This window comes from Syngnathus scovelli, chromosome 19 (assembly GCF_024217435.2).
Source record: "Syngnathus scovelli strain Florida chromosome 19, RoL_Ssco_1.2, whole genome shotgun sequence".
Taxonomy (NCBI): domain Eukaryota; kingdom Metazoa; phylum Chordata; class Actinopteri; order Syngnathiformes; family Syngnathidae; genus Syngnathus; species Syngnathus scovelli.
Window position 1 is genome coordinate 11583494 of NC_090865.1, and position 12432 is coordinate 11595925.

Genomic DNA, 12432 nt, shown 5'->3' on the forward strand with positions numbered 1-12432 from the left:
TAGCTTTAACCCTAACCGTAGCCCTAACCCTAGCTCCAACCCTAACCCTAGCTCTAACCCGAGCTCTAACCGTAACCTTAGCTCTAACCCTAACCCTAGCCCTAACCCCAACCCTAGCTCTAACCCTAACCCTAGCCCTAGCTCTAACCCTAACCCTAGCTCTAACCCTAACCCTAGCTCTAACCCTACCCTAACCCCAACCCTAGCTCTAACTCTAGCACTAACCCTAACCCTAGCTCTAACCCTAACCCTAGCTCTAACCCTAACACTAGCTCTAAACCTAATTCTAGCTCTAACCCTAACTTTAAACCTAACCCTAGCTCTAAAGAAGTGTATCGTTATATAGTTACACGAGCAACTGTGTTGCAAATTTTCTATGATAAAAGTTTTTTGCGGCTTGGTGGCGCACTGGGTAGCATGTCCGCCTCACAGTTGGGAGGGTGCGGGTTCGATTCCACCTCCGGCCCTCCCTGTGCGGAGTTTGCATGTTCTCCCCGAGCCCGCGTGGGTTTTCTCCGGGCACTCCGGTTTCCTCCCACATCCCAAAAACATGCTTGGTAGGCCGATTGATCACTCCAAATTGTCCCTAGGTGTGAGTGCGTGTGCGAATGGTTGTTTGTCTCTGTGTGCCCTGCGATTGGCTGGCAACCGGTTCAGGGTGTTCCCCGCCTACTGCCCGATGATGGCTGGGATAGGCTCCAGCATGCCCGCGACCCCCGTGGGGACTAAGCGGTTCAGAAAATGGATGGATGGAAAAGTTTTTTCGTCCCACTGAGAATTTTGATTTTATGTTTTAATTGGCGAATAAAGAAACAAGGAATAAAACACCAGACAAGTTTTAACATAAATGCTTATTAAAAATAATAATATTAAAAGCAAATCAAACCAGCAATCTAATGTGAAATTGCAGTAGATATATTGGATAACAATATTCAGGCGTACATAGGTATACACGTTATTTAAAAACTACTATAAAAAAATAATAAAATAAATAAATAAAGTGTAGCGAACGATTTGGTGAACGATTCTTTTGAACAAATATTTTGAGTGAACCGATTCTAAAGATTTAGTTCACTTAAAAGAACTGGAATACACATCGCTCGTACAAAACAGTGCAAGCTATTGTGGACTGCCTTTCGAAATAGCCGACTGGTTAGTGACTCGGCAAGAGCTTGGTTCGATCCCAGGTGCGAGGAAGTGCTTTTGTTGTGCAATTAACCCTTTATTTATTTATTGTCTTTTTTTTTTAACCTCGTGTAGTGTACCTACACATATTGTCATATAAAGCAGTTAACCAAATGTCTGATTTTTGTGTTTTAATTGGCGAATATAAATACAAGGAATAAGACGCCATACAAGTTTTAACATAAATGTTTATTAAAAATAATATTAAAAGCAAATTTCAAACCAGCAATCTAATGTGAAATTCCAGTAGATATATTGGATAACAATATTTAGGCGTATACAGGTATACACGTTATTTAAAAACGACTATAAGTGTTATACTACGATACACGTGTTTACCAGCTCAGTGGCCTAAGAGGAGAGTGTCCGCCCTGAGATTGGGAGGTTGTGGGTTCAAACCCCTGCCGACTATAACGATGATACCCATTTCTTCCCTGCTTGGCACTCAGTGTAAGGGGTTGAAATGGGGCCCCCACCTGCTGCTCACGATCATTGGGACTTTTGGCACTCAGTGTAAGGCAGGGGTGTCCAAGTCCAGTCCTCGAGGGCCGCATTCCTACATGTTTTCCAAGTTTCCCTCGTTAAACACACCTGATTCAAATGATCAGTTCATCCTCACGTTCTACAGGAGCCTGATCATTGAATCAGGTGTGTTTAACGAGGGAAACTTGGACATGGAGGAATGCGGCCCTTGAGGACTGGACTTGGACACCCCTGTTGTAGGGTGACCAGATTTGGGGAGGACAGCCAATCAGGAGGTGGGGTTGAGGGCGGGTGTGGCACCATCTAGTGTTCAAGTGACGTAGGTACACCTGGAAATGGCCGTGTACCTAATGGAGTGTCTAAGTGACGTCACAGAACCAACAGCCAATCAGGAGGTGGGGGTGAGGGCGGGTGTGGCACTTTTCACTTAAACCAGGGGTGTCGACCTCCAGTCCTCTAGGGGCCGCGTTCCAATATGTTTTCCAAGTGACCCTCGTTAAGCGCACCTGCGTGAAAACTTTTAGCTCCTTTCACGTTCCGCAGGAGCTAAAAGTTTTCACGCAGGTGCACTTAACGAGGGACTCACACGGACACTCCATTAAGTACACCGCCATTTTCAAGTGTACCTAATAACAGGCCACTTTATTAGGGAAATATCATGGTCAAAGGTCACAGGTGTCACGCTCTCGTCCTCGGGGCCGCGTTCCAACATGTTTTCCAAGTGACCCTCGTTAAGCGCACCTGCGTGAAAACTTTTAGCTACTTTCACGTTCCACAGGAGCTAAAAGTTTTCTCGCAGGTGCACTTAACGAGGGACTCACACGGACACTCCATTAAGTACACCGCCATTTTCAAGTGTATCTAATAACAGGCCACTTTATTAGGGAAATATCATGGTCAAAGGTCACAGGTGTCACGCTCTCGTCCTCGGGGCCGCGTTCCAACATGCTTTCCAAGTGACCCTCGTTAAGCGAACCTGCGTGAAAACTTTTAGCTACTTTCACGTTCTGCAGGAAAGTATGACAGCACACAACGTGAATAAGAAAGAAAGCACACTTGTGCATTAGATCATCTATAATCATTCTATGGATGCAAATACCAGTAAACAATATTTTTCAGGTGTTTTTTTTTGTTTGAACATAAAAGAGCCGCATGAATCCAAGCAAAGAGCCGCATGCGGTTCGGGAGTTGCGGCTTGGCCAAACCTGTACTATACAACTTTATTTGTATAAAATTTTCACAACAGCTGTGACACAAACAAAGCGGGAAGAACCGAAGACGTGCGTGTTCCGCCCACGCTGGATTTATTTGCACCTTTGAAAAGACACCGTATTGCCGCAGATGTGGCAAAGAGTACTTTTGGGCATCTGAGACGGAAGGATGTCCAAAGCATCACGTCACCTGCTCTGGTAGGAATGGTGGTGGGACGTTGAGGTCAACCGCTTTGGGGTTGGCTGAATCTTTGGTCGCAGGATGCCACACACTTGAAGACAGAAGCAGAAAAGCAGAGCTAAATGCAAAATGTACTCACCGGTGACTCCAATTTTTCCCCCCCTGAAGAAATGGATGGACGGGTGGCCCCGGCTGGCCGGTGGGACTCTTGTTATTCTGACCCTTTTTAGTGTGCGTTTGGGGCAACAACCATTTTTTGTGGCGCTCTCTTCTGGTTCAAGAGTGCCCTGCATGTGAATTTGCCTTTCCTGCCTTCTGATTGGATGAGCGCCGGTGTGACGCGGTGCATCTGTCACCGTGGCGGGGGGTATACGTCGGCATCGGAGCGTCTGCCAACGTCTGAGACCGGCTGGCAGTGTATCGGAGGTGTCGAGTGCGGTGCCGCTGGAGCTCACTCACCAGCTGGTGTTAGGGCCACAGAATGAAGGCCAAGGAGAAGACTAGAAAGAGAAACAGAAACTTCTCCTCCAATTGTTTGATTTGTCTCTTCTGAGCTTCGATGAATTCTTTCAGCTCTTTGTTCCTCTAGGACGGACAAATGGAAAGTAGCCTTCAAAAGCCAGTAAGCGTGCAAGTAAGTGCCGGGCTGGCTTTGGGCCCTTACCTGTTGCGCGCTGTGCAGCAGATTCATTCTCTCTTGGAGGATGCAAGCGTCGCGCTCCCTCAACTCCCACATCAGGGCTCGCTTCCATTGGTCCATGGTGCTCCTAAGCTCTTGTCTCTGATCCGCCGTCAGCACGTCATTCACGCCAGCGTGGCTGGCTTTTTCGCCGTCCGTGGCGGGGCAGTCCCGCTGCAGTAGCGCCTCGTACAACATGGCCTCCAGCTCCATGATCCTCTGGGCCGCAATCCTCGTCCATCAGTGGTCCGGCGGGAGATTTGAGGGCGGCTTACCTTATGAGCCTGGTCCATGGAACGCTTCCTGAAGTCCAACTCTTCATCCAGGTAGCCCTTCTGCTTGCAGAACATATCCTAGCACAACACAGCTCAAGGTCAGAATTGTTGGGGCACATTGCCCCGAGTTCCCCTTGGCTGATGTCGCGTGTCTGTCTACCTTCTCACTTTCAATGTCCAACATCTTCTGTTGAAGTGCTGACTTGGTCACTTTGATGTATTCTAACCACTGAGGAAAGGCTGCTGTCACATAAGCAGAATGCGAGAGCGTGCGTGGACGTGCGCGTTACCTTCTCGGCTAGGGTGGGAAGGGTCCTGGCGTGAATCACGACCACCTGCTCCTCGGTGGTGAGATTCTGCAAGAGCCCAAAGGCACAGCGTCAACAAGCTTCTTTCAGCGCAAAGCCTTCCAAAAGTCACATTTGAGCCGCCGAGTCTCGTGGAGTGCGAACATAAGGAGTTCGACATACACTTACGGCGTTATCGCCCAGGATGTCCAGCTTCTTCATCAGATCACTGATGACGATGTCCTGGGGAAAGGCGCAAGGAGCATTGTAAGGTGTTCTGGGACCTCAGGTTAAGGTTAGGGTTGCGAGGGACGCCTTACGTACGCTCACGCCGTCGGCCTCGCAGTAGATCTGCAAAGGGCTGAGGCCGTCTGGGAAACGGACTTGCAGAAACTTCAAGACGGGGGAGCGCCACTCCCTCTCCTGAAAGGCAGAGGCATGCATCCGTCCGTCCGTCCGTCCGTCCGTCCGTCCGTCACATCTCTGGCCTCAACACGCTTGTGCGAGTCTTCCCACCTCCAGCTCCAGGATGCGGAACTCAAGCAGTTCGTTTTGGTCTCGGATATCCTGGATGTGCTCTTTCAGACGCGCTTCTTCAGCCTCCATCCGCCTGACCTGAAAAGACAGTCAGACCTCATCTGCGGGGCTTCCGGACGGGTGTGACGCCAAGCAACTCCGCCCAGCGCCTTTCTTTCCGTCACCTTTTCGGCCAACTGCTGATTGCTCTGACGCAGCAGGAGAAGGAGAACTTCACCCACTTGACATTCTAGAAGAGACAAACGCGTGGACAGCTTTAGAATGTTGTGTCATTTTCATCCACAAATTCTTTGGTTGACTGGAAAATGACATTTGCTTTTCTCCGCATTTTCCCAGCCACGTTCGGAGGGGGTTGGTCCAGCAATGCCAGACGATAGCTATTTTGTCTGAGAAAAAGGTGTGCTCATTGATAAGCTTACCTGTCCTTGTTGCTTCAGCGCTGACTCCAGATCTGCTACTCTACTTTGATAGTGACCCATTTCTACTGTCATGTAACATGGGGGGAAGAGATGGTGCAAATGGTCAAATATGGATTGTTCACAGGAATAAATTGGCAGAGCTGAAATTCCAAATTTGTCCAAAAGATGGCGCCAGACCAAAACATGAGACCAAAAAAGGGGCCAAAATAAGCTAAGCAAGTTAAAATAGAAATAAAACAGGAACACGGTGTCGGATTGCGAGTCACGCATGGACGCACAAATGTGATTTTTACTTTTTGATTTCTTTGCTTGGCTAAAAATGTATTCTGTAACAGCTTAAAGCAATATTGTTAGTCAATTTGATCAAGAGGCCCGCCACTATGAGAATAGTGGCGTGACAAATTGTTTGGAGAAGCACAAATGTGATTTTTACTTTTTGATTTCTTTGCTTGGCTAAAAATGTATTCTGTAACAGCTTAAAGCAATATTGTTAGTCAATTTGGTCAAGAGGCCCGCCACTATGAGAATAGTGGCGTGACATAAATTGTTTAAAGAAATAGATCAAAGGTTTGGATTTTTATTTCAGAGTTAATTGAAGCGTAACTTTAAAAAGTTATTTTCATGAAACAGGAAGTGAAGAAAAGGGGAAGTGAAAGGCTTTACCAGGGGCTAGCTGTACATTGGTGGAAAGTAATGCATGGTCAAGGCGGAAACATCTGCTGAAGGACAGCAGGTGTACGAGCGTGGGAAAATTGTCCAAACCCTATACAGCGTGGGAAAACTGACCAAAATCTATAAGGCGTGGGAAACTAGGCGGTCTTACCCTATAGAGAGGATATAAGTACCAGACAAGCCTATAAAAAGTCCTGCAGGAGCAGCTAAGAGGCTTTTTCCCCCAAAGAATACGTGAAGAAGCCCGAAGGAGCTTCAAGATTTTTTCCAGAGTCCCGGGATCTTTGTGTGAGACGCAGGATCGCTGGTCCGAAATTAACTTGGATTTACTCCAAGAAATTGGACTGGACAACTTTACAGGAGAAACTAGGTGAAAGAAAACAACTTTTATGTATTTTAGCGAGAGTGGGGAATAGTCATCGGGCCGCCGGCCCCCTCGAGGCCAGCCTGTTTCTCTAATTTGGATTTTAGAAGTAAGATCGAATTGATCACTCGACTTTGCTTCCACCAAAAATAGCACACAGCTGGTATCTACCTTTTCCCTCTTTCATGAACTGTGTTTTGCAATCGAATTGTTCTGGGATTGAATGATTTTATTAACACGGGTATCAGTGAGTGAAATTGTTCGGTTTCTGGAGTAATTGAGATTTGTAATTCTATTTCATGTTTCTTCAATAAATGTGTTTCGTATATTATTTACTTGGTTGTGCTCTGATTTGTACTAAATTTGTGCAATCGATGGTTTGGGGTTGATTTGACGATTTGATTAATGTGCGGGGGGTTATTATGGTATAACATAGGACCGTAATAAATAAAAGTAACATCAGACAATTGTAGAGAATTGAATAACTTTCGTAGTTATTTGAGACACGAGTGAATTTCAATTCGTTTGAAAGTTTGCTTCGTCTGAATAAATTAACGGAAGTGTTTAAATTGGATTATTAGTTTGGTGTAGAACTGAAAGTAATTTAATTATTTGAAGGGCGCAGGCCCGTTCCCCCTTTTGACGGGCCGCGTAAAACGTAACTCCGAACATGTTAGAGAATTAAATAACTTTTGTAGATATTTAAGGGAAGAGTGAATTTCGTTAAAAGTGAATTCGTTTGAAAATTTACTTCCTCTAAATAAAATAACGACGATGCTTAAAATAGATTATTTGAGTTGGTGAAGGATAAAAGTATTTCGATTGTCCATCGGGCGCGGCCCAGTTCTTAATTTTGTCGGGCCGCGTCAAAAGTTAAACAGGACACGATCGAAAAATAGACTTGCCTTCCAAATTAATTACTGGGCAAATCTAAATAGAGTAAGACATTTTTATTCGTTTTAAGAAAGTTGTTATTCTTTTTAAAGCAATCAAGTGGGGTGAAGCACTCCGACAGTTAAGTGCTAGATCTACATATAAGAAGTTAGAATTAATAACGTAAAGTGCATTAATTTTCTCCTTAAATGCTATTATTGTCACACTTTTATTAATTCGATTCTCTTTCGAATAAACAAGTTGGTCGGTTCGCTGCTTGAGCGACCAAGTAGAACGGACCCATATCAACATTTACTTCTGCAAAACTAGTGCTAGGGTGCGCTATACAAACGAATCCCTGAGGTCTTAACAAAGACATCTAAAAATATCCGTAACATAATAAGATACGATGCGGTCACTTCGAAGTCTTGCCTCGAATTGAGTTACTCGGCTCGAGCTTAGGGTGACTTGAGAGGGATTGGTGTCGTACGAGGCTGGGTGAGAACGGGGAGGCTGCGACCCGGCCGGGGGTTGCGGGAAGGGGCGCCACCTTGATCTCCTTCTCGGCGTCGTAGTCCCCTCCGCTGGTCTGGGCTAGCAGAGCGTAGGCTCGTTGCAGCGCTTGATATTCTTGCGTCAGCTGGCGGTAGCGAAGCTCCGCCTCCTCATGCACACACCAATGCAACACAGCACTAGTACCAGAATCAGTCAGACCGGCGACAAAGCACCCGCGACGCAAAGACGAGTCCGATTCCAGGCTGAAGAGGAATGTTTGGCGCCAATACGCTGGCAGAAATGGCGGGCTACCTCTTTGGGTTCCGTGTCGGGGGTTCTGTCGGTGTGAAAAGACAAGGACGATCCGTCCGAGTCCACCAACACGTCTTTGTCGTAGCCGTAAAATGTTTCGATGACCTGCGGGCGCGGAAGCAAACATCTCTCTGAACAAACTGAAGCGACACCTCACGATGAATCGACGAGAGGAACGATAGCGAGAAAAAGGCCATTTCATCTTGCGCAACACCAAGCAGCCGCAAACAAACAGACTCACCTTGCAGGACCTCACGCTTTGTTCCTCCTCAGAGATTTTCGACGTTGGTATCGTAGCAGCAAATCTCTCTCCTGTCGACACAAATAATCCGCCTTTGAGATTCTTTGGATGCAAAGGGAACGAACGGTTCCGGCGCAGAAACAAACGTGACTCACGATGACATTTCTGACATGAGCTCCTGTCTCCAGAGCCTGAAAAACCCGTCACCGGCGATGATTGGAGGGACGCTCGTCTTTTTCAAAAGTGACAACTACAGGGTGTGTCAGGGTTTTCCAGATTATCGTAGGATTATGTTGCTTTGACTTTGACTGCAACCTGTAATAAATAATATTATTTATCCCTTATTTATCCCTATCGCTTATCCCTTCCTACACAAAGTCGTAAAACATCCCTTGCTATGTTTTGACTAGAGGTCAAGGGCTTTCTCTATTCAATCCACTCTTACACCCACCCTGTTTCTCTTAATAAAAATGCTCGTGCAGGAGCCGAGAGTCAGACTTCATTCGTACAACGGATGGACTCTCCACCTGCAGGTGTCCAAAATAACTTACTTGTCTCCCGTGTGGTTCTTGCAAAATAAGTTGGAGCGAGCGCAACTCTAACAGGGTGCATTTTGCCACTAGCTACCTACGGACAATGACGTCGCGCTCGCGGCTCATGGTTGACGGGCTGAGCAGCCGGGCGAGTCCGTCGTTTTCAGCGCACAGCGAGGGGCAAAGGCGCTGACAAAACGGGAGCTTTGAGCTGCTGAAAACGGCAAAACAAGTCTAAAGCGTGTTCAAACGCGTGCGCACAATGCTCCTGCTTGAAAGGTCGGAATTTAAGGGGCCAATTTCTTGGATGGCGGCCGCCGGCCAAGCTTTGGACGGAAAAGGTTTCCTGGCGACAGCGAGCGAGCGCGGCGCTGCCGTACGTGCACCGAGTCGCCTGCCTGAAGACCTTGGACAAGTCGTCGATGATGTGCCGCTGCTCCACAACTTGAAGGAACTACATTTCACCGTCCTGCTGGCCGCAACCGCGGTCCAGGTCATTGAGCGAACTAGGTCTTCTCTGTGGAACACAAATGCAGTGGACTCTGTTGGCACGTCGACTTACCAAGCTTGCCATCTCCTCGTTCTCCTGGGTGACAAAGCGCACTTTGTTTTCAAGGCGACACAGCACCAGCGAGAGTTCTTCATTCTTCCTGCTCAGGCCTTTGTTTTTGTACAGGAGTGGCAGAAACTGGCTTTCTGTTTCTCTCAGTCGCTTTAGCTGCAAGCATGAAGTTCGGGATGTGAAAGACGCACAACACGCGGGCCAGAACGTATCCATTCCTTTTGCATCGGTTTGAACGGAATCGTGGCTTTGGCTCCCAATAAAAGACATCTACCAGGCAACCGACTCGCCGCGCCGCTCAACTAATAAGCAAGCGCAATGGGTGCCTCGCTGGATGGCGCGCATCAAACGTAGCGCAAACCTTCAAGCGTGCCGTCAATAAATTACCAGTTCATTGCGCTCTTCAGAAAGCAGGGCGTTTCGATCCTCCAGTTTCCTGATGACTGCGCTGAGCTCAGCGATTTTCAGATGAAACCTTCGCGTGTCCCGATCCTCCTGAGACTGAAAACGCCCCGCAACACACACACACAACCACTCGTTCAAAGTTCAAAACTGTTTTTGTGCTACCTTCCTCCAGCAACGAACTAAGTCATGCGTACTGCAAGTGTGTGATGAGGTGGCTTACGCTATGAAGACGATTGCTAGTAGCGCCGTTGACCCCACTTCCAGGGTAGTTTAGGCCCGCCCTTTGGGAATCCCTCAGGGCAGCGATCTGCTGCTCGGCAACCTGAGTCTGCAGCTGAAGGCGGTGGACGTGGCCGGCCCCAGGGCTTTATCCAAAACACTAACCGCTCTGTCTTTCAGCTTGATCTCATCCATCTGGATGTACAAACGGGGAGCGCTCAGGCAGGCGGGCAAACTCATTTGCCAGAATTGTGACAAAAACAAAGAGAGCAACCAGCCAATTTTTATCTTGAATCGACTAGAACACCATTGCTGTGACAAAAGCGAAGCGAGCAACCGGACGTTTTCTTCTTGTGAAATAGAATAGAATGCCTTAGGTGTCATTGCACTGCAGGTATACAACGAAATTGGGAACATAGCCACGCACCGCGCATCTGATCAGTCCTACCAGTCGGCGGATCTCCCTCTCGCAGTCTCTCTTGGTTCGGCTCAGCTCCTCCCGATGCTGGTGATGAGCCGATCGGAGCTCGGCCGCTCGGGACTGCCAGGCCTGCTGGGCCGCTGCCAGGGCTTCTTCCGCGCTCCTGGTGGAGGCGACACCGCTCGGTCTCCCGACACCGCCGCGTCTCCTCCACCTCCGCCAGCAAAGCGCCCCCGCTCCTCACCTGAGCAGACATTGCGCCACACCGGGCCGTTGAGACCGCAACGGAGCGCCGCGACGCTTACTGGGGACAAGCTACACAATACGGTAGCGGCCGCATCGGAGCCCGACGTGGCGTGCGGATAGTCAGACACGGATTGAGCGGATCACCTTGTCCATGGAGCCGTCCCTCAGGCTGAGGACCAAGGCATTCAGTCGCTGGATCTCTCCATCTTTGATTTTGATCACTCTCATCAGCTCCATTTCATGCTGCCGCAGTAATGTCTCCCTGGTAACGGCTAACTCTTTCTGCGTCTCCTCATGGAGTTTGCTTTTGAGTTCCGTCATGGCGGCGGTGGCACGGTGGTGCTCCGCCCGCAGGTCCTGACTTCTCTCTCTCTCCAGACAGCTGACCTGACATGACTTAGACTTAGAGAAACTTTATTGTCATCTTGTCTGCACATGGTGCATACAAAACGAAATTTCGTTGCATACGGCTTACAACAAAGTAGTGATATTGCAGTTGAATAGAAGTAACATATCCTATGAAAATATATATATACATATACTGTATATATATATTACAAATAAGTATAAAGTGCAGCGGTGCTAATTATGCAATAGTGCAAGTAGGCAAAACAGTATTCAAGAGTGTGCAGAGGAATGCTAAACCATGTATTAAACTTCTATTTAAAGGGTTTACACAAGTTCAGTAAAGTTGGTAGTGCGAGATAGTGCAAGATAGAGGTCCGTAGTGTCATAAACTACAGTTCTGTGAATGTGTGATGCAGAGTTCAGTTTAGAGCTCAACAGTTCTAGTGTTCAACAGTCTGATGACAGCAGGGAAAAAGTCAAAGTCAAAGTCAGCTTTATTGTCAATTTCTCCACATGCCAAAGACACACAAAGAAACCGAAATTTCGTTCCCCCCTATCCCACGGTGACAAGACATGGCTCAAAACAGACAAACAAGTAAACAAGTATAACAAAAGTGTGCTGAATAAATCATGAATAAATAACACAACAATAAATAAATAAATAAATAAATAAATAAGAGGAGCAGAAAAAAAAGGAGCAAGTGCGCGTACAGCAGACATTCCCGAAAATAGCGCAACAGTGCCGCACGCTACGCAGAAGGGGGTAGCGAGTTCAGGGCCCTAACAGCCTGGAGAAAGAAGCTGTTGGCGAGTCTGGTGGTGCGGGAGCGCAGGCTCCTGTACCTCTTCCCAGAGGGCAGAAGGTCAAACAAAGAGTGAGCCGGGTGACTCACATCTCTGGCAATCGAGGTTGCCTTGCGGGCAAGATGGGAGGTGTAAATGTCTTTCAGGGAGGGGAGCGAAGCACCAATAATCTTACCAGCCGTATTCACTATGCGCTGCAGGGCCTTCAAGTTCTGTTCAGTGCAGTTACCACCCCAGACAGCGATGCAACTGGTGAGGACGCTCTCAATGGTGTCACGGTAGAATGTAGACAGGACTGCCTGAGGAGCACATGCACGCCTGAGCTTCCGCAGGAAGTACAGGCGGCGCTGAGCTTTCTTTGCCAGTGACGAGGTGTTTGCGGACCAGGAGAGGTCCTCACTGATGTGCACCCCCAGGAACTTGGTGCAGCTCACCCTCTCCACCACAGCACCGTCGATGATCAGCGGCAGGTGTGTTGTGTGACCCTTCCGGAAGTCAACCATCTCAGCAGGCGTAAAGGTCAATCCTAGACCCTATCGGGTTCCTACCCTAAACCTACCCTAACCCCAGTCCTATCCTAACCCCAACCCCACCCTAACCCTAATCCTAGCCTAGCCCCAACCCTACCCTACCCCAACCCCACCTCACCCTAACCCCAATTCTAACCCTAACCCTAACCC

At 48.0% G+C, this 12432-nt stretch overlaps 1 protein-coding gene across 9 annotated transcripts; it reads right to left on the minus strand.

Annotated features, from left to right (window-relative positions):
- Window positions 1-1355: 1355 nt before the first annotated feature.
- On the minus strand, window positions 1356-12390 carry LOC125987047 (janus kinase and microtubule-interacting protein 3-like). 9 transcript variants are annotated; one of them, XM_068649051.1, is made up of 21 exons: window positions 11928-12390; window positions 10745-11862; window positions 10382-10598; window positions 9935-10128; window positions 9697-9810; window positions 9310-9465; window positions 8370-8529; window positions 8215-8285; window positions 7974-8078; window positions 7717-7827; window positions 5258-5319; window positions 5003-5067; window positions 4818-4916; window positions 4626-4724; window positions 4485-4544; window positions 4305-4370; window positions 4175-4243; window positions 4015-4092; window positions 3725-3958; window positions 3520-3645; window positions 1356-3151 (listed from the first exon to the last, which is right to left on the minus strand). In XM_068649051.1, exons 13-20 carry the CDS (start codon window positions 4905-4907, stop codon window positions 3529-3531), a joined length of 813 nt encoding a protein of 270 aa, XP_068505152.1. In that variant the 5' UTR covers window positions 4908-4916; window positions 5003-5067; window positions 5258-5319; window positions 7717-7827; window positions 7974-8078; window positions 8215-8285; window positions 8370-8529; window positions 9310-9465; window positions 9697-9810; window positions 9935-10128; window positions 10382-10598; window positions 10745-11862; window positions 11928-12390; the 3' UTR covers window positions 1356-3151; window positions 3520-3528. The 9 variants fall into 9 exon arrangements, with proteins under 9 accessions (XP_068505152.1, XP_068505149.1, XP_068505150.1 ...); XM_068649048.1 differs by having other exon boundaries at window positions 5258-5322; XM_068649049.1 differs by having other exon boundaries at window positions 7717-7830.
- Window positions 12391-12432: the final 42 nt, after the last annotated feature.